At 41.2% G+C, this 27,279-nt stretch overlaps 1 protein-coding gene across 2 annotated transcripts in view; it reads right to left on the bottom strand.

Annotated features, from left to right (window-relative positions):
• EVI5 (ecotropic viral integration site 5) overlaps positions 1 to 27,279 on the bottom strand; it is a 212,970-nt gene that overhangs the window by 64,723 nt on the left and 120,968 nt on the right. For both annotated transcript variants that reach the window (XM_077452914.1, XM_077452915.1), the window contains one exon: positions 14,122 to 14,217. In XM_077452914.1, the coding sequence (XP_077309040.1) occupies positions 14,122 to 14,217 (96 nt within the window). The remainder of the gene's footprint in view (positions 1 to 14,121; positions 14,218 to 27,279) is intronic.

The raw sequence follows: 27,279 nt of genomic DNA, 5'->3' as shown, positions 1-27,279 counted from the left end.
TGATAAAACTAGTGAAACCTTCTCCCATTGTGTAAATCCAAGTAGAAGGCATCTATACAAAGGCCCTCCTGGACACGGGGGCACAAGTGACCGTGCTAGAGCGAGACTTTTACAACAGCCACCTCAAACACATACCTGCATAAATTGGTGGAGATAAAGATATGGGGTATTGGAACACAGAATTTGCCCATATGATGGATAGTTATCGGTCAAGTTGACTTTTGACCCCTCTGTGGCCAGACAAACAAATCCATTTGATACCCTAGCCATTGTATGTCTTCACCCATCAGAAGCCAACGAGAGTTCTCTGGTAATAGGAACAATTACTTAGTCAGAAGGCTGCTGACTCCTCTTGTATCAAAGCCGGACACCCCAACCAAGAGCATACACCCTATGCTGAGACAAGCGTATCAGCCACTAGTTCAAGAACAGAGCCCCAGCTGAAAGAGTAGGAAAGATTTGGAACAACTGGGGCCAAAGCAAACAGGGTCTCAGTGGCAGGTGTCCCCAAATACTACTGAGATCTTCCCCAAGTCGGGCATGACGGCCTACCCAAGCTTTCAGACAGGGACTTAAAGGACCAGATGGAAGATCCCCTCCATAGTCAACACTGAAATCCCTGGATGGCCAATGCCCACATAGACTGCTAACAGACATGAATAGAAGCATGACTAGTACACAAGGAATGGGATTGATTACAGTTACGCAATGGGGTAGTCTATCGAAGGGGCCCCTCAGATGATCCTGAAGATAAGTGGCAGTAGTTCCTGTCGAGAAAGCATAGAGAGACTGTACTGACTGCCTTACGACAACCATGGTCACTTAGGGCTTGAAAGAACGTTCAAACTGGTGAGAGACCATTTATATTGGCCCTGTATGTGGGCTGAAGTTGAGGGATACTGCCATTCCAGCATACTGTTCATACAGAGGAAGACTTTACCCTACGGAGCTGCCACAATGGGCCATATTCAAAGTAAAGGACCGATGGAATTGGTGTGCATTGATTTTCTGTGTCTGGAGCTTGATTAGAGTGGGCAAGAAAATGTCCTGGTGGTAACTGACCACGTCAACCAGTATGCCCATGCATTCCCAAGACCAGCAAGCATCCACAGTGGCCAAAGTTCTGGTAGAGAAGTTTTGAGTCTTGAGAGAAGACTCATCAAGAGCCTTAGACCTTTTGTGTATTCAGAAATCAAGCATTCTTAGATATTAAAATAGTGGCAATACAGCTCTGTCTGAAAAATATTTGAGAAATAAAAATAAACTGTGCTCAAAAAACTGAATGGAATGAAACCATTAAAATTAAACATGAATAAATTAGAAGCTGCCACTCAAATGCGAGACACACACAACGTCAACAAATTTTCCAAAAAAGCTGCGCTACAATAAGTGAATGGCTATATATTATCTAACTCATATAGCATAATAAAGGAAAATAGGAAATGGTGAGATAAACCTTACTCAATTTACCATATAGTGTTAACCCATGTGACAGATTACAAAAATATGAAAGTTTACATACAAATGCAAATTTGATTAAAAACACACACCACAAACACTAGGATCAGGATATTGCCTCTAAAAAAAAAAAAACCCTAGATATAAAAGGGGTAATTAGTCCACTTAGAAGAACACCCACGAAGAAGTGCCACAGAAAAGAGCAAGGATCCTCCACCACCACCAATACTGCCGCTTACCAGCTGCTTTGATCCCTTATGAGAGATCAGATGTCACCAATGGCTTATCACCCAGCCAGGGTCTATGTAGCAGAGAATGTAGATCCCGTTTTGAAATACTACACTCAGGCAATAATTATGCTCTTACGAACACACCGCTCATTTACCACATACAAGAGAAAGGAACCACCATAGCGTAACACTGTAAATTACTTTAATAAAAAGATATTCATATTGCACTTACATGTCTTCAAGTATTAAGTGTATATACAATGAAATTCCAGCCGGCCACACTATCGCTGCCCATCGCTTCTGGGATCAGCACAGAATCCCGGGGACATCAGCACACCACTCCTCCCTATGCCGTTTTGTAAAAGGTAATGTCTTCCAGGGGCACATTCTTAGATATGCTTGGGACTCTTACTTACAGAGCAGAAACAGCATTGGAGTAGGCACTACTACAATAGCACCGAAAATTATGCCACAGGCTACTCACCTTACATGCTGATGTTTGGAAGGGAAGCTCGACTGCCAGTTGACTTGGCATTCGGCACATCCCTGGACCATACTTCAATGATGTCCCACAGAGGATATGAGAAAGCTCAGGCTGCCTTAAATGCTCGAGGGAAGCGGAAAAAAAATACATTTTGACTTGAAGGTGAGGGTACATGATCTGCAGTCTGATGACAGAGTGTTACTAAGGAACTTAGATGTCTCTGGAAAACACAAAGTAATGGACTGCTGGAAGTCACAGACTTATATTATCTGTAAGCAGCTGCCAGGACTACCAGTATACCAGATCTACCCAGAAGGAAGTACAGGCCCACTAAAGACCTAGAACAGTAATAACCTACTGCAGCTATCAGGCACAGTTTGTGTGTCTCAACAACCAGATCCACAGCCTACTCGAACTACCTCTCAGAGATCATGTCCAATAACCAGGTGTCAGTCTGTGCCACTGAACACAGATGAAGAGCATAAAGAAGAATTGGGCATGGACTGGCTGTGGCAGTCTACGCCATCAGAAACTGCCACTTGTCTTTCTTCCAGAGAAGCGGATATGGGAATTCTCAGGCCTGAGGCGTCAGAGTTCATTCCACAGAGCCAACTCTTGGCAAGCCAAAGATATTTTCCGAGTTTCCTGACTGTTGGAGAACAAAGAAACTTTTCAACCTTCTGTAGCATCAGAGGAAAAGGCTACTATGCTTGAAACACCTGAATCCAAAGAGCAGAAAGCAAAGCAAATAATTCACCCACCAAAAAACCTGACTTACAATACTTTAGGCAAAAGTCCTGATCTTCACATCTCAGAACTCACAACCTGTCAACCCTTCCCACTACAGACTTAGTGGAGGGTGACGCCAGCTCAACCCCTGGCACATCTAGGTGGGCCATACTAATATCGGTGGCTTGTGGGCATGACAACCTCACCTCTTATGGCAAATGGTGGGAGGTTCCCTTGCACGCTCATGCGTGCATGTAAATTCCATGTTTTCTTACATGTACTAACCTGTTTTTGCCTTTACTTTGTATTTTGAAAGAATGCAAAAGGTATTGGAATATTATAATATATATATATATATATATATATATATATATATATATAAAATAATGGACCCTGTCCTTCCTTTGGGGACCAAAGGTTCTTTGGTGAGGGGAAGTGTGTAAAACTATTTGGTCATGAAGCAATAAAAGGCTATTGTTCATGCAATTTCTTTTGGCCACAAGGAGGTGGAGATGTTGAATTGTCCTTCCAGAAAACTGGGAGACAGAGAGGACACTGGGGAAAAGGGAGTTTCAGGAAGGGCTGAGGAGGTTGAGGCGATTTTAGTGGTGTGGGTGTCACCTACAGAGTCCAGAAACAAAAAGAGGCCATGCCATTGGAAGCTACTACAGTGTGGGAAAGCCGTTCTGGGACCAGAAAACGTGCTGCCTGTCAGAGTTGCCCTAAGCAACCCAAGTGAGTGGATGCCTGATCGGAGGGGCAACTAACAGTGTTACCAGGACTGGTGAGCGGACCACTACTTGCTACAACTGTTAGGAAATAAAGCCACTAGGAGCTACTTAACCAGTGACCCCATAGCTCTAATACTGCATTGCAGGCCTTACTGATGGCCTCAACGCATGGCAACGAGCGCCAACAAAATGTAGGACTAAGGACTGCACCTAGTTGTAATCACCTTGAAGCTCAAGGCCAGTTAAGGCAGTGCCCTGTCTATTCATGAGTGCACTCGGAACTAGTATAGACCTGCCATCATTCTGAACGCATTTAGGAGTTATATACTGTGTTTAGCTAATGATATAGAAGTGTACTGTTCTTTTTTTCTCCTTTCCAATTTTCTAATTATACTTTGTTGAAGCACCTTTGGCTCCAATTACAGCCGCAAGTCTTTTTAGGTATGATGCAACAAGCTTGGCACACCTATTTTTGGGCAGTTTCTCCCATTCATTTTTGCAGGACCTCACAAGCTCCATCAGGTTGGATGGGGAGTGTCAGCGCATAGCCATTTACAGATCTCTCCAGAGATGTTCAATCAGGTTCAAATCTGGGCTGCTCAAGGACATTCAGAGTTGTCTTGTAGCCACTCCTTTGAATTTCTTTCACATCATTATGGGGTATTGTTTGTATAATTAGGAAGAAAATAATGAATTTAATCTATTTTGGAAAAAGACTAACATATCAAAATGTTCCAATGAATACATAGGTAAACGTGTTTCCCCTAATGCATGGCTGACATACAGATTCACTCACATGGACACAATTTCTTCAGAATAACTAAAGGCAACAAAATTTGTCAAGATCCTTGCAATGTACATAAATCACCCAGGGGGGAATGTTTTTTTCCCCCTCAACAAAAGTGGAGTTACACTTTAGAGAACTTCCAGGTAAAAGAATTTAGGCTTTGGATAGATTGGAGAAAAGATTTTTACTGCTGCACCACCTATTGAAGATACTTGAGATGACATCAAGGGTAATCTTAATTTCAAGGCAAACAGAGTGCTATAAAACTGTAGAAAGGGTTTTCCATAGAATAGATGGTTTTAGTCCTGGTGAACACAAAGGAGGTGAAGGTAAAAACTAATCAGAAATATGGCTATCCCTTCCATGATCTATACTAAAAACATTAGTGCTGCAATGCCACTTCAGCTTAACTAAAATGGATTTTCACACTTCAAGGTGCATATCTACTTCAGTAATAAAACTTTATTGTTCAGACAAGCATACTTATAGATGGCCATGAATTTGCTGGAGAAAGCAAATGCCTTTATGCACGAGAAGGGAGACAAATATACCAGCTCCTAACCCTTATGGAATTTTTTTTCCAAGTTAAACCAGTAACGTTCCTGTTCTAGAGATTACAGCCCCTCCGATGACTACAGAGGAGTTCATTCACCTTCAGAATGGACTAGTAGTTTTGGGCAGGAACCTAGATTAAGGATGGCTGACATTTAGGCTGGCACAGCAGAGCAGGGGGCCTACTGCTATATGTATCTAAGCCCATATGCAAGGTTGTTAGTGTTAAGCTCCATATACCATACAATCATTTTTGAGAGTCTACAATTGCGAGATTAAAAAACAAACAAAAAAAAACAAAACACTGCCCGCACTGGACCACCAGACCACCAGGGATGCCCAGCACCAGGTATGCCACCCTAGACCACCAGGGATGCCAGTCAGTGTCCACAATGGATGCCAATCAGTACCACCAATGGGCATCACTGATTGGCATCCATTAGCACAAAACAATACAATGTCGTTTATCAGTGCCCATTCGTGCCGCCTATCCTTGCCAATTTGTACCACCTATCAGTGTCCATCGGTGCCCATCAGTGCCGCCTAATCAGTGCCCGTCAGTGAAGGAGAAACCAGATTTAAAAAAAAATGTATTTGTTTATCAAAAAATAAAAACCGTAGATGTGATCAAATACCACCAAAATAAAGCCATTTGTGGGAAAAAAAAATGATAGAAATTTCATTTGGGTACAGTATAGCATGACCACGCAATTGTCATTCAAAGTGAGACAGTGCTGAAAGCTCAAAATTAGTCTGGGCAGGAAGGTGCTTCAGTGCCTGGTATTGAGGTAGTTAAAAAAAACTTTACTACTACTGCATGTAACAAAGTTTCTAACATTGAAAATGTGACCAGTGGTCCTCTTCTGGTCCATAACCCAATGGTGCGAATAAAGTAAGGATTTTAAAAGGTCAACAAGAACCACTTCAAGCAAAAATAATCATTGTCTATTAAGTCCCAGAGATTAAATATACATTTATGGAATCCCCAATGTGTAAAGTCTTTTGCTGTTAAATAAGTACTTGTTTACCTGACATATACTATATTACCAAAAGCATTGAGAAGCCTGCTTTTAGACGCACATGAACTTTAATGGCAATATTGAAGTGGCCCATCCTTTGCAGCTATAACAGCTTCAACTCTTCTGGGAAGACTGTCTACAAGGTTTAGGACTGTTTGGCCATTCTTCCAAAAGCACATTTGTGAAGTCAAGCACTGATGTTGGATGAGAAGGCCCAGCTCGCAGTCTCCACTCTAATTCATTCCAAAAGTGTTCTATCAGCTTGAGGTCAGGACTGCAGGCCAGTCAAGTTTCTCCACCCCATACTCACTCATCCATGTCAATTTGGACCTTACTTTGTGCACTGGTCCAAATCATTGGGTGGAAAGGGGGGGGATTATGGTGTGGGGTTGGGCTTGCTCCCTTAGTTCCAGTGAAAGGAACTCTTAAGGCGTCAGCATACCAAGACATTTTGAATAATTTCATGCTCCCAACTTTGTGGGAACAGTTTGGGGATGGCCCCCTCATGACTGTGGAACAAATGCTGGTCCAGGCCCAACATCAGGAAGACAACTACTCATCTCACTCTGAGTGAGAGCATCTAGACTCACACCAAGTAAAATAAGCCACAAGAAATCAAATTCAGTGGTAGACGTGCGAAAAGTGGACATCCTAGCGTTTGCAGGAAACAAACCGGGAGATACCCTTGTCCCTCGGAACCTAGGTATCTCTCCTGGCATTAAAAAAAATAAACTGAGAAGCAGAATGGCAAACTGGAGAGGCGAAGGGTTTGGGGGGTGTTGGCAACTACTCGGCACAGGACCTGGAGTAGTGGTGTACTTCAGTAACTTCTGGGGGCATGGCCCCCGTGTCGCTGTCATTACCATGTGATTACTGTGACAAATTACAGTAGATCACATGAAAAAAGTAAACAATGGCTTCCTTTCATGTCATTCATGGAGTACAATTGCGTTGCTAGCTGTGATTGGTCACAGTGATCACATGGTACAGTGAGGGTCAATCACAGGCAGCTAATCAACAAACATGGAATTAATCAGTTTCATTCAGTAAAAATGGTTGCTTATTCCTGTGAAATTCACTGGCATAAAAAAAAATAATAATCCTGATTACTTCCCTAGAGTAGTAGTAGTAGAACTGACAGAACAGAGTCTCAGTACAAGCCCCCAGCCACGCATACTAAATATACACGCACACAATAGCACCAACAGTCTTACACTACTGCCCTTCATGGTCATACAGACAATGATACGCACACTAGCACCTAGTCTTCAGAGTCTGTGCCAAGGGTATTTTTTTTGGCTTCTAGAAAATTTTACATTCCCATAGACCTCTATGGGATTGCAACATCTGCTTGACCATGGTGAAACGCAGTGAATTCTCTCAGAAGCTTCTCAAACTGATGTCAAACTAATGCCATCCACACAGCCCAAGGCTAGATACAGGTCCTTAACAGTTCTACTGACAATGATAGACACACTAGCACCAACAGTCTAACAGCCTTTCCCCCCGCCAGTCATACACTTCAGGCATTCACAATCTTAAGCTGGCCACACATGGATCAAAATTCAGCTAGTTCAACAGGGACTAGGTAAATTTCAATCCAAATATGGGCAGGCTGGTTCTACAGAAGTTGATCAAAACACAAAATGCATCAGCCGATTAAAATCAATGAGTTAGTCCCATTCAGAAGTCTAGGACATAGCCCAACAGAGTCAAAACCGGTAGGATTCTGCAACAAAGTTTGTTCAAATCCTTGCAATGTATAATTGGTCACCCAGAGGTTATTGCTGCCCAGCCATTTAAGCGGCTGAACACAAAATCAGAAGGAAAGCCAGGCAATGATGGAAGCCCCTGGGGCCTGCTGGAATGAACATGCTGCATCACTGGAGGTCTTCTTTGGCAGGTAAGTGTATATATATACATATACACACACACACACACACACACACACGTTGTGGCTTTAGAGTGGTTTACCAGGATTATGGCTGAACATAGCAAAAGATCAAAGTTTGTTTATATTACAAGGGATGTTTAACATTCATTGTAATAGGAAAAAAATGGCTATATATAAAAAATAAAATAAAAAAAATTAAGGGACATTGTAAATTAATTTCTTTTTTTGTTCCCAAACTATTTTTATTTGGTACAAAATAATTTTTTTTTAAAAATTGAAAGCGATCCCATACCTTCGTGCAAAAGCAAACACATAAGTTACGTACATATATGTAAACCATATTCGCACCACACGTGAGGTATTGCCTCAAACGTTAGAGCGAGAGCAATAATTCTAGCACTAGACCTCCAACTCTAAACAGGTAACCTGTAAAATCATTAAATAGAAATTTAAAGTACCATAGTTTGCCGTTATTCCACGAGCATGCTCAATTTTAAAGCGTGACAGAGTCGGCATCCATTTACTCTGCATAACATCTTTCACATTACCGAAAAATAGGGCATATATATCATTGGTCTTTAATTCATTAAATTTTATTTTTTACAAAAAAAATTGCAGTTGCAAAACCATTGCACAAATAACGTGAGACAAAAAAAGAAAAAAAAAGTATGTTGGGGTGGGGGTTTGTAATTTTCATGCAAAACAATACAGATTTAAACTTAAAGAAAAAGTGCCAGAAAAATATTTTAGCATACATACACACAACTGGTTGTTTTAATCACAAAAGGACGAATACAAAATCAGATATATAGCTCACAAAAGCAATGCAAGTTACCAGGGAAGTCTATATTAGCTGTAAAAAAGCAGAACACTCATCTGAGATTTCATGGTTTCTTACAGCCGGAAATCAAATATATTCAAGTGGTGAGAGATGGCGAAAAGATAAATCCCTTATAACATGTTCAAAGTGCAATATCACACCTTTGAAAAGACTTGTTAAAAACAACCCAAAGCCCAGCTTGATAATCAAGTGAAAGGAAGAAGTCAGAACATAGAAAAAAAAAAAAGTATATATATATGAGTGTACAGCTTGTATAACAGTGTAAATTTGCTGCCCCCTCAAAATAACGCAACACACAGCCATTAATGTCTAAACTTCTAGCAACAAAAGTGAGTACACCCTGAAGACAAGCCGACTAAGGACATTGATTACTGGAACCATGTCCTGTGGTCTGATGAGACCAAGATAAACTTATTTGGTTCAGATAATGTCAAGCGTGTGTGGCGGCAACCAGGTGAGGAGCACAAAAAGACAAGTGTGTCTTGCCTACAGTCAAGCATGGTGGTGGGAGTGTCATGGTCTGGGGCTGCATGAGTGCTGCCGGCACTGGGGAGCTGCAGTTCATTGAGGGGAACCACAAATGCCAACATGTACTGTGACATACTGAAGCAGAGCAGGATCCCCTCCCCTCAGAGACTGGCCCGCAGGGTGCAGTATTCAAACATAACTACACCAAACACACCTCCAAGACGACCACTGCCTTGCTTAAGAAGCTGAGGGTAAGGGTGATGGATTGGTCAAGCATGTCTCCAGGCCTAAACCCTACTGAGCATCTGTGGGGCATCCTCAAACGGTAGGTGTAGGAGCACAAGGTCTCCAACATCCACCAGCTCTGTGATGTCGTCATGGAGGAGTGGAAGAGGACTCCAGTGGCAACCTGTGAAGCTCAGGTGAACGCCATGCCCGAGGGTTAAGGGAGTGCTGGAAAATAATGGCGGCCGCACAAAATATTGACACTTTGGGCCCAATTTGGACATTTTCACTTAGGGGTGTACTCACTTTGTTGCCAGCGGTTTAGACATTAATAGCTATATTTAATTTTGAGGGGACAACAAATATACACTGTTATACAAGCTGTACACTCACTACTTTACATTGTAGTAAAGTGTAATTTCTTCAGTGTCACATGAAAAGATATAAATAAAATATTTACAAAAATTTGGAGGGTGTACTCACTTGTGACACACACAGTGAAAAGTCTAAGCATTAATAAACTCAAAAGCAACAGAAGAGTGTTTGGACCAACCTACCTTTGACAGGAGTGCTTACAATGATCAGCTTTTATATATTCATGCAAAACCTTTATCCCAAAAGGAAAAAAAAAAACGGTTGCTGTAACCTTGTCTAATTGCAGTGTTAGCTGGAGTTTGGCTTCAATTTGTTAGTGTATGTAAATTTGCTAAACCATCTAACACTGGCCTCCCTCCAGACCGACAATGCTGCTGTCCAAAGGTGCCCCCTGTGATCCCTTCATCCAGAGTGGGGGCACTAATACAGGAAGAGTGTTCTTGGCAAGATCACCAGGTGAAAAGAGAAAAAAAGCCAAGAAAAAAAAAAAAAAAGTAATGAAGCTGCAATATATTACATTTATTGTTTTTGGGTTTAATGCCACTTTACCCTATGCCTCAATATTAATGTAGGTTCCAGTTTAAGGTACTTGACATTGTACATGCATACCTACAGGTCTTTGCAATGTCAGTCCACCCAAAACAGATATTTTAGACTGGTGGGCTGAAACTTTACTTTGATTTTATATAGCTTTTCACCTTTTGGGACTTTGTAAAAGGTTTTCACAATTTCTTATTTTATTTGCATTTTTTTTTATGTTTTTCACATTTATTTGTGAGATATTTATATACATTGAATTATTCATAAGTTGGTGATAATTTATACTGTGAGATTTAGCACTGCTTTATGATGAATTTGAAATAAAAAAATAAATAAATTAAAGAACATTATAACATTATTAACCCCTTCCTGCTCGCAACCTGTATATTAAAGCATATCTATGGCCAAATGTAAAATCATATTTCCACACTTCATTTTAACGCTTTACGGCCTAGTCCTATTTATCTTAAAAGTTGTTGTAAACCTCAGACATGAAATATGAATGAAGCATATCCCTCTATAGTGGGTAACTTGTCTCAGTTAAGAGCACTAAGTGTCACTTTTATCTGATGCTTTGTTCCTCTGATATCAGCATGAATTGCTGAGAAGTTTTACGGCCACCAAAAGAAAAATGGCGACATGGGAGGGGGCTCTAGCCGATTGACAGCCTCAGCCCGGTTCCTGTGAGCCTTCCTTCCAATCAGCTCACAGAGCTGTCCTAACTGAGCTCTGCAGAGTAACTCCAGCTCTCCGCCCCCCCCTTTTTTTTTAAACACAATTCGATGATCTTGTTGGTTAACAATATGGCACAATAACATCCTACGTGAACATGTGTTCACCATGCCCTGTTAGTAGGCAGTATGGTGTCACACATTTCACAGAGCCTGCCTTCTGAACTACAGAGGTGTCGAGAGGAGGAGTTTTAGCAAGCGGAGTAAATACAGAAATCATTGCTTGCAGACAGCATGGTACCATGGGAAATATAGTCCTTAGAAGTAAACTAAATGAATGAGCAGACGAGATTCTGCAAAGCATTCAGTGAATCCAGGAAGTTGTGGAAAGATGTCAGTGGACAGGCAGCAGCACGAAAGGAGGCAGAGCCACCTCCTGAGATCTGTGCAGCTACGGCTTCTCAATTCCAGCTCTCGCCAACAGCTTCAGTCCCAACTGAGTGGTTCATAAACACACAATCACTTTGTCATGTTTGATATAGTAATCAAATGCAGTCTAGAGGCTTCATTAAAGTGGTTAAACACGATCACCTTGTAAAACAACCTATTCAGTTTAAAATAGAAATGAGAGGCAAAACGTGTATTGATAAAATAAAAAGCCTATTTCCCCTTTTTATATATATAAGTGATCACATTCCCTCTGTTCTCAGATGCATAAGAGCTGGGGGAAGGAGAAGCAACAGTACACCGAGCCTCCAAGTAAAAGGCTGTGGAGGGGGGCATGTCAGGACAATTCTGATCATTAGAAGAGAGCACACGAGTTCCCAGCACAGCTAGGGAACTGACGACGGTGTGCTCAACTTTAGTGTGGTCAGTTTTTAATAGGAAAGTAGAGGGACTGGCAGGAACACCAGGTATTTCACACAAAGGAAACAATACAAAGAGGATACTTTTCATACAAGCACATAGTATAACAGGCACAGATCAGGAATATGAAATGTTGGGTTTATGTAAGCCTCCAGATAGCAATGAAGGTAGAAGGGTATTTTTGTTAATGTAATTGTGACATACAATGACAGTATTAAACCATAATAAATTGTAAATAATTTGATATTGCAAAATTAGAGACATTTTTGAAAATTAATGGATGGTGATGCTGATAGACATTGTCTGGACATCTAGGACATTCATAACATATGACCATGAAAGGGTTTATCAAAATAATCACAAAAAATATATATGATGCAGAAAGGACACATAATGAGGGGAGGTGGAGCTAAAAACCATAAGAAAACACAGGAGGCAGCAAAATCCTTCTGCTGTGTATTTTGTACCTGAAAATACTTGATCACTCAGAAGGAGAGGAGTCTATAAAGCATGTCAGTAAATGTCACTGCTTAGATCAGAGAAGGAAATGTGCAAGGCTTTATCCGTGTTATCAGACTAGTACCTTCATAGCACCTTCACTGGCCAAAGTGGGGGATTTCCAGGAGCAGACTACTCAGATTGGATTAGCATACGTTATCTAGTTGCCATTAGCTTTGTTTTTGTTTGTATCTATGATGATAATCTGTTACCGAAATGTTAAATTTAGCAAATAAATGTACGAAAACACAGATAAAGGATTATCTATACCATGAACAGCATCACCTTATCTGATGGTATAGGTGTGAAAGAATGGCAGGCTATATAGAGATATTATATATAGATATACACACACACACACACACACACACATTATATACACACACTTGAGTTAAGGGAGCCAAGTGTAAAACTGTTGAAATTGACCTATGTTATTTTTCTAGTCGGAGAGCCATCCTGCCATTTATAAGGTTTCAATCTCTTAACAGTTTTGTGGTTTTGCACCATTTCTAATTGCTGTGCCTTCATTGTGTATTAAAAATCATACCAACTGTGTGGAAAAGTAAAGATTCCCATTTCTCTTGCATAATTTCATTGTTAAACAAGGTCAATCTGGTTTGTTGCTGGCTGGCTAAGTGAGCTGGGAATTTTTCTTTGTTGTTTTTTGAAATGCGTCACCCTTCCATGTGTTGTTCCTTGCTGCAAAGGCCAGTTCTAGGTTGGGGTGGTTGCCATTTGTATTATTGTTTGGAGAAACCAATCAGTGGGTTCAGTTTTGCTTTAAGATCATTAGACGTTAGTGGAACTGTACTGCTCCGTGCCTACTCCCATGACATCACAACTGACATCACAACTGACATATGAAGCCTAGGAATCCAACCTCTTATTTGAATCTGACCCGCTAAACAAAGCCGTAGGATAACACAGAAGAAAAGCAAAGCCACATGAAAATCAAAATTTGTTAAAATGTTTAATTTATATTCAACGATCTCTTCCTAATGTAGCCAATAACCCTTTATGAGGTCTGTACAGGTCATTTTCATGCTTGCCTGTGCTCAGTTTACATAGAATACTTTTAAAAGGTAAACATTAGTAAGCTAGCATTGATTACTTATGAATTATTCGCAGTGCACACAGATAATGCATCATACATTTTACTTTAGAACACCATAGCGCAGAGCAAAATAAATGCATTACACAATTTCTCTGTACTGACCTCATGCAATCCATTTGACTCACCTGTCTGAGGCCTAATGGACCTATAATAAACCTGTCATGTTAACCTAAAATATTTTCTGAACCTGTGTGTTAATTTTAACATGGTGGTTTCTGTATTTTTAGAGCACATCTGTCATGTGCAGGTTGATCGTCTCTATTTTTTGAAGCTTAAGCCTTCACTGTAATATATGAATGTGAAACCTTCGACCACTACTCTATTCATAGATTTGTGTGCTTTTATTTTCATCTATTACTTCAAAGCGTTTTCTTTCCCTTGTTTTGTAAATGTTGCTGCAGCCTTTGTGAGGTATGAAAAAAAAAATGAAAAAAAAGGTTCATTCACACTTTTAAAAAATGTTTAAGAAAAATAGGCTTTTGCTGTGACCTCTCGGTTTAGAATTTCATACTGTTTATGAAGGCTGTGCCCCCCAAAAATTTGAGTTGCCCTTCCAATGCCCCATACCGGAGTCTCATTGCATTGAATCTCAAGAAAAATACAACAACAGAGTGCGTTTGTGCAGACAACAGAATTACCTGAATCTCTAGCTCTGCTATATGTTGCTGGAGCTCAGCCACAGCTGCAATACTATCTGCTTCTCGTAGTCTTACCGCCATAACTTCTTCCTTGTTCTGCAAAATATAGGAAGTAAATCAGATATTAGAGCCATGCTACAGTTCTCAGACATAATATATACTTGGGAGCAATTTATGAAAATTGACACAAAACGTATGGACTCTGGATAGAGCTTTAATACTTATTCACAGAAAAAGTTAAAAATGTAAATGCATACATGCTTGTTTGTAAAAAAACACACTTAGGGGGGAGTTGGTAATAAAATGTCTAATAGGGGGGTCACCTTAAATATGGAGAAGTGCCCAGATGTTTTAGGTAAATACAGGTTTTCTGGAGCACATCCAAATGTGTCTAACCTTTGACTGCTATTAGAAACAGACCCATTTTTAACCAGCTGTAGTAAACGTATTTTCCAGAGAGCACAAAAACAGAAGACAAAGTACAGTGCTCAGCATAAATGAGTACACCCCAACAGATTTGTCAGAAAACCTTTAATTTCCTTTCAGAATCAACACTTTACTACAAAATACTCATAACAAATGCGGGCCATTGATTGCAAACAAGATTTCTTAACCACTTAAGGACCAAGCCTCTTTCTGAGATTTGTTTAGAAGTTAAAAACCATTTCTTTTTTTGCTAGAAAATTACTTGGAAACATACATTTTTTTTTCTAAAACCCTGGAGAATAAAATGGTGGTCGTTGCAATACTCTGTAACACCATATTTGCGCAGCAGTCTTTAAAAAAAAAAAGAAAAAAAAAAGTGCACTTGTAAGAAAAAAAAATTTGAATTAAAAAAATAAGACAGTAAAGTTAGCCCAATTTTTTTTTTTTATATTGTGAAAGATAAAGGTTACACTGAGTAAACTGATACCAAACATGTCACGCTTCATTGTGCCCGCTCGTGGAATGGCAACAAACTTTTACCCTTAAAAATCTCCATAGGCGACACTTAAAAAAAATTCTACAGGTTGCATGTTTTGAGTTCGAGGTGTTCTAGGGCTAGATTATTGCTCTCACTCTACTGTTTGCAGCGATACCTCACGTGTGTGGTTTGAACATGGTTTTCATATGCGGGTGCTACTTATGTATGCGTTCGCTTTTGCAAGTGAGCTCATCTGGATGGGACGTGTAAAAAAAAAAAAAAAAAAAAATTATATATATTTTAGAGAGAGAGAGGAGAGAGAGATATTTTATATAGAGAGAGGAGAGAGAGATATTTTATATAGAGAGAGAGGAGAGAGAGATATTTTATATATATATAGATATAGATATAGATATAGATATAGATATATATATAGAGAGAGAGAGAGATTTTATATATAGAGAGCGAGCACGAGAGCGAGCGCGAGAGAGAGCGCGAGCGCGAGAGAGAGCGCGAGCGCGAGAGAGAGCGCGAGCGCGAGAGAGAGCGCGAGCGCGAGAGAGAGCGCGAGAGAGAGCGCGAGAGAGAGCGCGAGAGAGAGCGCGAGAGAGAGCGCGAGAGAGAGCGCGAGAGAGAGCGCGAGAGAGAGCGCGAGAGAGATATCTGTATCTTATTTTACCTCTTTTTTTTTCTAAACAGTGTAAAAATAAAAAGTCACTTTAATTCCCATTACAAGGAATGTAAACATCCCTTGTAATAGAAAAAAACATGACAGAACCTCTTAAATATGAGATCTGGGGTCAAAAAGACCTCAGATGTCATAATTTACACTAAAAACTGCAAAATAAAAAAATGGCTCTTTAAGAGCTGTGGGCAGAAGCTACGTTTTGATGTCGCTTCCGCCCTGCACTGTTATGGAGACGGGTGAAGGCCATCTTCCCCAAACCTAACAGGACACAGGACGTGATAGTCTCAGCCGCTGCCGACGGTTCCAGTAAGCAGCGGAGGGCACGGTTAAAAGTGACCTTGCGGCAAATCCACTGCAGAGACCACTTTTATCTCGTAGCGGACCGCACGCTGAAGAGGATACCGGGGTTATGGCAGCTACCTGCTGCCATAATTTATATATTTTGTCAAACAGCCGGCATAAAACTGACGTAAAACTGCAGCGGGAGGTCCGTAAGTGGTTAATTTGCACACACACACACACACACACAGTTTTTATCCTAACAAACTCATTTAAGACCATGTTGTAAAAATGAATACACCCCAAAATTAGTCCTTAGGAGCAAAGCTAAATTTTTGACAAAAAAAAAAAACCTAACAATTCAACTACAGATGAGCCCATTTATTCATTAACCGCTTAAAGACCACCTACCACAGATATACTGAGGCAGGGCGGCTCTATTGTGTGAAACATACCTGTACCTGTCTATTACACATACCTCTGTGTGTAATAGACAGCTGAGGAATGCGCCGATTGGACAGAGGGGGAGCCAATCAGCAGGTCTGGTGGACTTGATGTCCGCCGATCATTCCCCAGAGAGGCAGAATGGCAATTTGCTTACATAAACAAGACAGATCTATTCCGACAGTGGATAACACAGTGATCTTATGTTCCTGCTAAACGGGAACACGGATCTCTGGTGTTCCCCCAATCAGTCCACCCCCCACAGTTAGAAAGCATCCCCTAGGGACATAGTTAACCCTTTCATCACCCCTGGTGTTAACCCCTTCCATTTTTATTGGTACAGTAACTGCATTTTTTTTTAGCACTGATCACTGTCGTGTCACTAGTTCCCACAAAAAAAGTGTCAAAAGTGTCAAGTGTTCGATTTGGCTGCCGCAATTCTGAAAAAAATAAAAACGCTGCTCGCTGCCATTACAAGTAAAAGAAATGCAATAAAAATATCCCATAGTTTGTAGGCGCAATAACTTTTGCGCAAATCAATTTAAGCCTACTGGGATTTTTTTTTTTTAAACTAAACATATGTAGCCGAATACATATTGGCCTAAATTAATGGAGATTTGTTTTACTTTATTGGATAGGATTTATAGTAGAAATTAAAAGAAAAAATACATATTTTTCAAAATGATATGAATTGTGTATAGCACAAAAAAATAAAATAAATGCAGAAGTGACAGCGCAACTGTTCGTTAAAGTAATGCAGTGCCATATTGTAAAAAATGGCCTGTCATGAAGAGTGTAAAACCTTCTGGGGGCTGAAGTGGTCAAACAGCCATCTAGCAGACAGCGGATTATAAAAAGGGTGTTCCTTAAAGAAAACCCCTTCCCATTTCATGATGTCAACAATGGCACCACATGGAAGAGAAATGTCACAAGGCCTAAGAAAGAAAATTTCTTTATAAAAGAAAGGTGAAGGCTACAAGATCAAAGCTTTACTTATCAGAATACTGTAGTAAAAGTGATACAAAAATTTCACAAAGATGGAACTGCAACCATCTCACAGTGATGTCCAGGCCATCCACAGAAGTCAACACCTCGATAGGGGCATCTTCTGATGAGGAGGATTGAAGAAAGGCTCCATGCACGTTCACTGCAGTTATCTAAAGAAGTAGAAAGCCAAACTGGGGCGATTCTTTCACGTGACACAATACGGCATACACTGCAGAGGAAATGGCATGCGTGGGTGTCATCCAAGGAGGAAGCCTTTCCTAAAGCCCATGCACACAAAACAAAACACCTAGCATTTGCCCATGCTGAAAAAGATGACGACTATCTTGTGCTACTGGGAACAAGATAAATGTTTTTGGGAACTGATGGCTTTAAAATTGTATGGCGTCGCAAAGGTGAGGAGTACAAGGAAAATGCATGGTACCTACGGTGAAACATGGTAAAACATGGTGGTGGCAGTGTCCTTCTGTGGGGCTGCATGGGTGTGGCTTATGTCGGGGAGCTGCATTTCATTGATGGTATCATGAATTCACAGATGTACTGCTCTATATCGAAAGAGAAGATGCTACCATCACTCCGTGCCCTTGGTCATCGTGCACTTTTCCAACATGACAAGGATCCAAAACACATCAAAAAGATCACGGTAGCATTTCTGAAGAACAGAATGAAAGTGATACAGTGGCCAAGTATGTCTCCTGATCTGAACCCAATCGAACACCAAATGGGAATTCTGAAGTGACAGGTTGAGCATCACTTCCCATCCAGCATCCAGGCTCTAAAAGAGGTCGTTTTTGAATAATGGAAAGATGTTGTAATATGTCACCAACTTGTTTATTCCATGCGTAGAAGACTTGGTGCTGTCCTTAGAAACCATGGAAGTCAGACAAAATACTAGATGTAGTAGTTTTTGTTGTGAGGTGTATACCGTTTTGCATCAATTTGAGTAAAACTGAAGATTTTGTAATCCAAGTTATATTAAACTTAACTTTCATGTAATGAGCTAAACAAATGTTCTACAAAACTCAGTTTTGGACATTGTTCTTGTGTTCATTGAGATATTGATTAAAATCTTACTTTTCAAAAGGGGTGTACTCATTTATGCTGAACACTTTATATATCAACTGTTTAACCACTTCCCGCCCAAGGACGTCATATGACGTCCTGCACTTACAGTGGGAATATCTGAATGATGCCAGCAGCCACCGGCATCAGATATCCTTGTTTTCAGCCGGCGATTTTGTGTACCATAAGAACGATCATAGTGGCAGTTCCTCCATTTGATTGTTCTTACAGGCGACGGGAGGGGACACCCCCCCCCCCCCTCCTGCCACCATCCGGTGCTTCTCTGGGCTCTCCCGTGCCATCGGGGACCCGGAGAAAGGATAGTCCGGCGCCGGATGACGATAGAGATTTCCGGTGACCAGATGGTCACCAGTCACCTCTATAGCCATCAGTCGTTCCCGGAAGTAAACAAAGCCGCGATCGTGGCTGTCAGCATGGGATCAGTGAAATTTTTTTCACGATCCCATGCTTTCCAGCCTGGAGGAGAGATGTGGGGTCTTATTGATCTCTCCATAAAGAGGACCTGTCATGAATGATTCCTATTACAAGGGATTACATTCCTTGTAATAGGAATAAAAGTGAAAAAAAATTGTAAAAAAATAAAAAGTAAAAAAAAAAAAAAAAAAAAAATCTCCATAGGCGACGCTTAAGTACTGAAGTTTGGCATCATTCCATGAGTGTGCGCAACTTTAAAGAATGAACGTGCATGTTAGGTATCTATTTACTCGGCATAACATCTTTCACATTATATAAAAAAATTTGGGCTAACTTTACTGTTTTGTTATTTTTTATATCATGGAACTTTTTTTTTTTATGCGTTTGAAAAATTGTTGCGCAAATACTGTGCGAGATAAAAAGTTGCAATGCCTGCCATTTTATTCCCTAGGGTGTCTGCTAAAAAAATATATATAATGTTTGGGGGTTCTGAGTAATTTTCGAGCAAACAAATTATGATTTTTACGTGTAGGAGAGGAGTGCCAGAAGTGGTTAAAAAAAAAAAAAAAAAAAATAGGTCACATGTAATTTTTTTTTTGTTTTGTTAAAAGAATGTCCATTAAACATACTTAATTGAAAAATTATTTTAGAATGTACTGGTCAGGCACTTAGTGCAGATATTTGATAATTCACTAGGATGTAGAGATGGTGGAAAGAGAAGCCGGTGCACCCTTACAGAGACTATCCGAGATGACAAAAAAAAACGGGAAATCAGTCTCTGAAAAAAGCAGTGAGAGCAACCACATCCAAAAAATGGGGAAACAAACTGGAGCTGGACAAGACAGCAGAAAGGATCTCCTGGTTGAGATGAAAGGCAGAAACTACAGGAAGTCCTTGTCCTCAACACGTTGTCCCAATTCAAATCTCATATAGGTTCCCAGCAGGATAAGGCCCCTGGCTAAGACACTCGCAATGCAGAGGTGAAGAGTACCAAGAATACCACCTGGTTTATGTATATATAAAACACACACAACAAGGTGCGACTATCAAGTATTTCTCTATTCTGTATACAAGATTACTTACACACACACACATACATACATATAGTTGTGCTCATAAGTTTACATACCCTGGCAGAATTTATGAGTCTTGCCCTCTTTTCAGAGAAAATGAGTGAAGACACAAAAACTCTTCTTTTACTCATGGTTATAGCTTGGCTGAAGCCATTTATTATCAACTGTGTTTACTCTTTTTAAGTCATAGTGGCAACAAGAAACTACTCAAATGACCCCGATCAAAAGTTTACATACCCCAGTCCTCAATACCGTGTATTGCACCATTTAAACCTCATTGACAGCTTGTAGTCTTGTTTTATTTGTGGATGAGGCTCTAGCTTCTCAGGTGGTAAATCTGCCCATTACTCTTGGCAAAAAGCCTTCTGTTCCTGGAAATTCTTGGGCTGTCTTGCATGAACTACGTGTTTGAGATCTCCCCAGAGTGGCTCAATGATACTGAGGTCAGGAGACCGAGATGGCCACTCCAGAACCTTCACTTTATTCTGCTTTAGATAATGACAGGTCGACTTGGCCTTCTGTTTTGAATCATTGTCATTTTGGAATGTGCAAGTACGTTCCATGCGCAGCTTGCTGGTTGATGGATGTAAATGTTCCTCCAGTATCTTTTGATAATATACTGCATTCATCTTGCCATCAATTTTGACCAAAATTTCCTCTGTGCCTTTGTAGCTCACACATTCCCAAAACATCAGCGATCCACCTCCATGTTTCACACTAGGAATGGTGTACCTTTCATCAAAGGCCTGGTTGACTCCTCTCCAAATGTAGCGTTTATAGTTGTCGCCAAAAAGCTAAATTTTGGTCTTATTACATTAAAAAAAGTACTTTGTGCCAGAAGGATTGCGTCTGGTCTTTGTGTTTGGCGTATTGTAAGTGGGATACTTTGTGGCATTTGCATAGTAATGGCTTTCGTCTGGCGACTCGACCATGCAGCCCATCTTTCTTCAAGTGCCTCCTCTTATTGTGCATCTTGAAAAAGCCATAGCACATGTTTTCAGAGAGTCCTGTATTTCACCTGAAGTTATTTGTAGGTTCTTTGCATCCCCAACAATTTTCGTGGCAGTTGTGGCTGAAATTTTAGTTGGTCTACCTGACCATGGTTTGGTTTCAACAGAACCCCTAATTTTCCACTTCTGGATTAGAGTTTGAACACTGCTGATTGGCATTCTCAATTCCTTGAATATCTTTTTATATCCCTTTCCTGTTTTATACAGTTCAACTACCTTTTCCCACAGATCCTTTGACAGTTCTTTTGCTTGCCCCATGACTCAGAATCCAGAATAGTCAGTGAAGCACTGGATGAAATGTGCAAGGGTCTGTTAGGAGTCCAGAAACTCACTGACCTTTTATACACACACACACACACTAATTACAAGCAAACAGATCAGAGGTGAGGATGATTACCTTTAATAGGCATTCAAACCCCTTTGTGTCAACTTGTGAGAATGTTATCAAGCAAAAACCATGGTATGTAAACTTTTTGGGTAGTTTGTTGCCATTATGATTTAAAAAGAGTAAACACAGTTGATTGATAACGAATGGCTTCAGCCACTCTCCATTAGTAAAAAAAAAAAGGTTTGTCATTCAAACGCTCTGAAAAATGGTCAAGAAATCATAAGTTCTGCCAGGGTATGTAAACTTATGTGCACAACTGTACATTACAGTATGCGTTTCTCCAAAATCCACATTAAGTATAATATGGTGCCATCTTTGAGCCAGTTATACTTCAGCAATCAGTTGGCCTTTTTTGAATATTTATTGAGGTTTTCACAGTTGCAAGACATGCAAGTGCATAACATAGGAGCACAGTAGCCCTGATTCATAATCCTGAAAAGAAATAGGGGGTAAAAATTTGGATTGTAGGTGAGGGAAAGGGAGCAGGGAAAAGGGACGGGAGAGGTAACAGGAGGTATATTTACCCGTAAACAATGATATGGCTTAACATGTCAAAGCATAACAAAATATTGAACATGGGTACCCTCAGGAGAGGAAGCAACGTTTGGTGTATCCGAGTGGTGATCCCCAGAGAATAGCATAGCAACAGTAATATTAATATTAGAAGTTGCCTGTCTTAGAGAAAGGACCTGAGGCCATTATGAAGCTTCATGATGGTGCGACGGGGTTTTAGGATGGCAAGGAAATGGAGGGATCACATAAGTTGGAGACTTCAAGTTTGCCTAGGGAGTTGGTGAGGTCTTGAGGTACCAATCAGAGAAGCGAAATATATGCATCAGATCCAGCAGTTTGATGCATCAGATAAAGCAGTTCCTTTTGGGTGAACGTGACCTCCATATACTTACGCCATCTGGCAAAAAAAACGTGGAGTAGAGCAAAAGTGCAGTACAAAAGTGTACAGCCTCTTAAGATTAAAGAGTGATAGCATCGCCCGTTTCACAGCCAGGAGGCTGGGTGGGGTTGATTTAATCCAGTGAGGACATGATCTACCTACAAGCCACTAAGAGACAAATATGAGTCCATTGTGTAAATTTAGGCTGTCCTGTTGATGAAGGAGCTGATAATTCACATCCGAATAGGCACAATAGAGATTTTTTGGCTAGTCGAGCCTTGTTGATTTTTTAGAATCCCAGAATGTAGTAATGGTTGGCCATTCTCAGAGGCGGTGAAGTGTAGGATGCGATAGCAAGCACCAAGAAAACTGCCCTTGAGTAGGGTCTACCACATTGATGAGAAACGGGTAGTAAGTCCTATGAAGGATTTTAAATTGGGTTTTACACAAGGTCTCCGAGATTGTAAGTTAATGAATGTATTGGTATCCCCCTAGGCTCTTTTCCCAGGAGGTCCTTGAAAATAGTATGCAAACTGAATCGCCTCTAGGAATGGAGCAAGATGGTATTTATTGGATTGGTGTGTACTAAGGTAGGAGTAAAGAATGGAGATGGAATAATCGTCTTTGGATGAAGTCAATGAAGGATTTTTGAAGCCTGAGGACTATAACAAAATCGTAATTAGTCCAACATTTGACGATAATGGAAGATGTGAGGTGACAACAAGGAGAACTCTTTTGAGAGGGCTTGGAAGGACTAACTCGCCAGGTTTTCCATGATACAGGGAGGTTATTTTGGCAAGGCCATGAGAGTACCATTGGCCAAAGGCTTTATGCAGGATCGAATGGAGGAACATAGGGTTACTTCAAATGGTTCAACGACAGCCCAAGCAGTTTCTGCACTTCTGTCCACGCAATAACCGTGTCTTTGATAAAGACACTTGATTTAAGGAAGGGTGGTAGAGCTCTAAGATTTGAATGGAGGATAGATGGAAGGGCATATGGAAAGGCCAGAGTGCCCTTGAGCATAATATTAGAGTATCTAGGTTTTCTGGACAACCAAATCAAGACCTCATCTAAACAGGGATGAGAGGTTACAAACGTATATTGGACAAGCCTGCACCACCCTCTGACATATTTTTTTGTGGGACTATATAAAGGCAGACAGCGCCTTGTGAATTTTCTGCACATCAGAATGCTTTAGTAGGAGAGATATGATCTTGCATTGGATAGAGTAATCATGCAAATTACACCTTTTTTAAAGAGGTGACATCTCCCAAAGAGCGAGAGGGGGAGGGTTGCCCAAGCTTCCAACTCCTTCATAAATTTTATTAGAGGTGGGTAGTTAAGACCATACAGAGATGAAGGTTCTCGGACTATATGGATACCCAAATAGGTGATGTGCTGTGCCGCTAATGTAAACGGAGATAACCTTCATTTAGCAGAGGTCCGGGGGTGAAGTGCTAAAACCTCGCTTTTGTCAAAATTAATTCTAAAGCCGGGTTGAAAGGCCGCAATAGTGCCTGTAGTTTGTCAAGGTCTGAGAGATGGTTGGTGGAGAATACTAATATGTCGTCTGTGAATAGGGCAGATTGAAAGGTTTGGTTGGCCATAGAGTATCACTAACACCAGCTGGCGAGTTGAGTATCCTGGACGGAGGCTCAATTGCTACATTAAAAAGTAGGGGGGAGAAGGGAAATCCCTGTGTCTTGTTTGTCGGAGGGATTGTGTCTGAAACAAAACGGAGTGACGAGGCAAGCCGTGCATGTGCTGTAGAAAATGCATAATCGGGCCCGGAAAACCAAAATACATCCATTACTCTGAATAGCCACAAAAAACTAATGTTATGGAATACCTTTTCAGCAAAGAGTGAAATGGCAACATCTTGGTCAGGGTATGATTTCCAGTGCCAGCAGAACCTTGCCGATGTTTATGGTTGGCAGATCGTTCCGGGACAAAACCAGATTGGGCTGGGTGGAGTAAAGAGGGGAGTAAAAGAGCTAAGCGTGAGGCTATTATTTTAGAGAGAATTTTAACATCCACATTGGTCAAAGAGATTGGACAATAAGAAGCCGGGTGTAGGGAGTCCTTCCTTTTTTAGGCGATTAGTCTGATGTGTGCTTGTGTACCCGTAGAAAGATAAGGGCCACCATCCCACATAGCGGTGAATACATGTTTCAGAGTGTCAGGTATAAAATCTTTTGTCAATTTATAGAATCTGGGCCAGAGGCTTTGGCTCAGGCTGGAGATTAAAGTCAGCTGGATGTCTGCTAAGGAGATGGGAACATTGAGTGCTTCTAGGTGGGTGGAACTGAGTATATGTAGGCGAACCTTAGCAAGTAAGGCCTCCGCTGTGGTCTGATCAGTCAGGTCTTTAGAGTATAGGGTCATGTAATAGTCAGCGAGTAGTTTACAGATTTCCGCAGGTGAGGTAACCAGGAAGCCCATAGGATTTTAAGGAAGAAAATGTGGGTAGGTCTCCTTGGACCTGAGCATAGCTTGCAAAATCTGAAAATGTAAGGTAGAGTAAGACGTCTTAGTTTTGATCTATGGGCAGAACAGCAAGAAGCAGCCATGTTTGGCCTGTTGCCAGACTCTTATGTCATCAGGGGTGCGGTTCAGCATTAGATGTTCGTGTGCTGAGCGTAGAGCTTCACAGGCTTGCATGTAGTGTTGCCGAGAGTGTGTTCTATATAGAGTAGTGCCCTTTAAATTGAGTATATAATTCATCCCCTTAGGAAGGCTGTACCTGCTTCCCAGGAGAGGTTAGAGTCAGTAATGTGAGCTCCGTTAGTAGAGGTGTATTCTGCCCAGGCTTCATATAGCATGTGGCAGAAGTCCACGTTGTCAGCTAGATACAAAGGAAAGCGCCATGTGGGTGAGAGGCAAGAGTGTTTCATATTTGTCAGGTTTACAATTGGACTATGGTCTAAAATTCCCACATCGCTGATATCCGTGCTGTGTAGTGCCAATAACAATGCAGGGGAGGCAAAGAATTAATCGATGAGTGAAAAGGAATTATGGAGGGGGGGGGGGGGGGGGGGGTGAATAAAAAGGTAAAAAATCTCGGTCAGTCGAATGTGTTTGGCGCCATATGTCTACAAAACGCATGGATGTAATGGACTGGGCTAAAAGAGTAGGGTCGGCCAGTAGGGAAGTTGAGTTTTGTGGTGCACGAGTGTGAACACTGGTGCGGTCCTCCAATGGGGACATAATAGAGTTAAAGTCTCCGCCTACTAAGTAAAGGGCTTCAGGGGCACTCAATATCCAGGATACCTCATCTTGGAAAAAAAAAAAGTGCATCAGGGGAGTTACAAGCATAGAGGTTAGCGATAGCCATGTCTTTAGTGGCTAGTGTCATATGCAGTGTAATTTTGTGGCCAGACGAATCAGTCCCTACATCTCAAATAGTATGTCTCAAATGCTTGTGGATCAGTATAGCCATTCCAGCTTTGCGGCCTATTGCCATTTCCCCATACACATCACCAACCCATAGTTTGCGAAGATGGATTAAAATTGTCTGCAGACAGGTGGGTCTCTTGAAGTAGCGCCACATCTGCCCAAAGTGCCCGCTTTAAGTGTCTAAGGATGGAGATGCGCTTACTTGGGGAGCGAAACAATCTTTAGGCGTTTTCCATCAGTTTGAGGAGCCATGAATGTGGCAAAAGAGAATAGAAAGACAGAATCTTAAAACAAGGCCTCCTGTCAGGTATTGTGCCTTCACCAAAACATTGTGGGTCACCTGAGAGTACAGTCACAAAACAAGTAATTGTGATCAATAAACAGAGCTGAAATTGAAAAAACACCAAAAACAAAAAGAACCTGAACCAGCTAATACCTAGTGCGAATGTCACTTTTTTTCCACATGAGAGCTAACCTACATGCAGAGCTCCCACCAGGTGCTTGCTCCTTTACTAGGGGTGAAGAGTGAGCTTCGGGGGGGGGGGGGGGGGAGCAACCATAAGAAATAGAGGGAAAGGGAAGGAGGTAGGGAGGGGTCCACTGAAAGCTGGGGACAGGCTCAGCGGAACGAAAATGTGACTCGGGTTCAACTCTTAAGGGAAGCAAGGAGCTGGCTAGCGACATTTAGCTGAGGAAGCCACCTAGACATTTCGTATTGCGGGTTAATGGCAAAGCAAGTGTAAAACCAAGAACAAAAAACAATTCATGAAACTGTTATAGCCCAGAAAATGTAACGGAGTTCAGAGGGAAAGAAGAGAAAGGATACCCATCGCCTGTGTAGTTCCAGCAATGTGAAAGTTCCAGAGAGTCTTTCAGCAAATTCCTGTTTATTCATTTTTATAACATACAAACAACACAGTCTACAAATTGTGGAAAGCAACCACTGGCTACAGTAAAATTACCAGTGTACATAGAAACAAAAGGGGACAAAACAAAAACTATAACCCCCTCCCCAGAATAGAACTTTGCCTAGACAGTTACATTCCTCGCTTAAACCTCACATAAGCACATAGTGACACAGTGATATAGCTTGATGACAACCTGCGCAGCCCTGCCAAATAATGGCAGCACTGCAGCCCCGCCAAATAATGGCAGCACTGCAGCCCCCCTACCCCCCCCCCACATCCGGAGAAATGAAGATCCAATTAGGAGAGAACCATTCCCCACTCCAATATAATCAATACATTGTTAGTAAATCTGTAATCATCAATACCCACCTTACATTCACCACCCTCTTGCATTCTATATCAAAGATCAGTAGCTATTGCCTTCCTCAAATTAATCTAATGCCATGTCCATAGAAGCCAACCAACCCCCCCCCCCCCCCCCCCCCCCACCACCACCTTGTGAAATGTAGTCAATGCCACTCTGCTCAGATACGTAGCTTAAGGCCTAATGCCTTCCAGGACTCCAGAGAGGGGGACGAATAGCACTTCCACGATAGAAGCCTTTTTTTGCATAGTACAATAGGGTAAGAAGAGTCCGTATTGCCCTGGTGGTGGCCAGGGATTCCACCAGA

Source organism: Lithobates pipiens, unplaced genomic scaffold, assembly GCF_037356315.1.
Source record: "Lithobates pipiens isolate NorthernLeopardFrog02 unplaced genomic scaffold, aLitPip1_a1.2 Scaffold_23, whole genome shotgun sequence".
NCBI lineage: Eukaryota > Metazoa > Chordata > Amphibia > Anura > Ranidae > Lithobates > Lithobates pipiens.
This window is presented reverse-complemented; position numbering and strand designations above follow the sequence as displayed.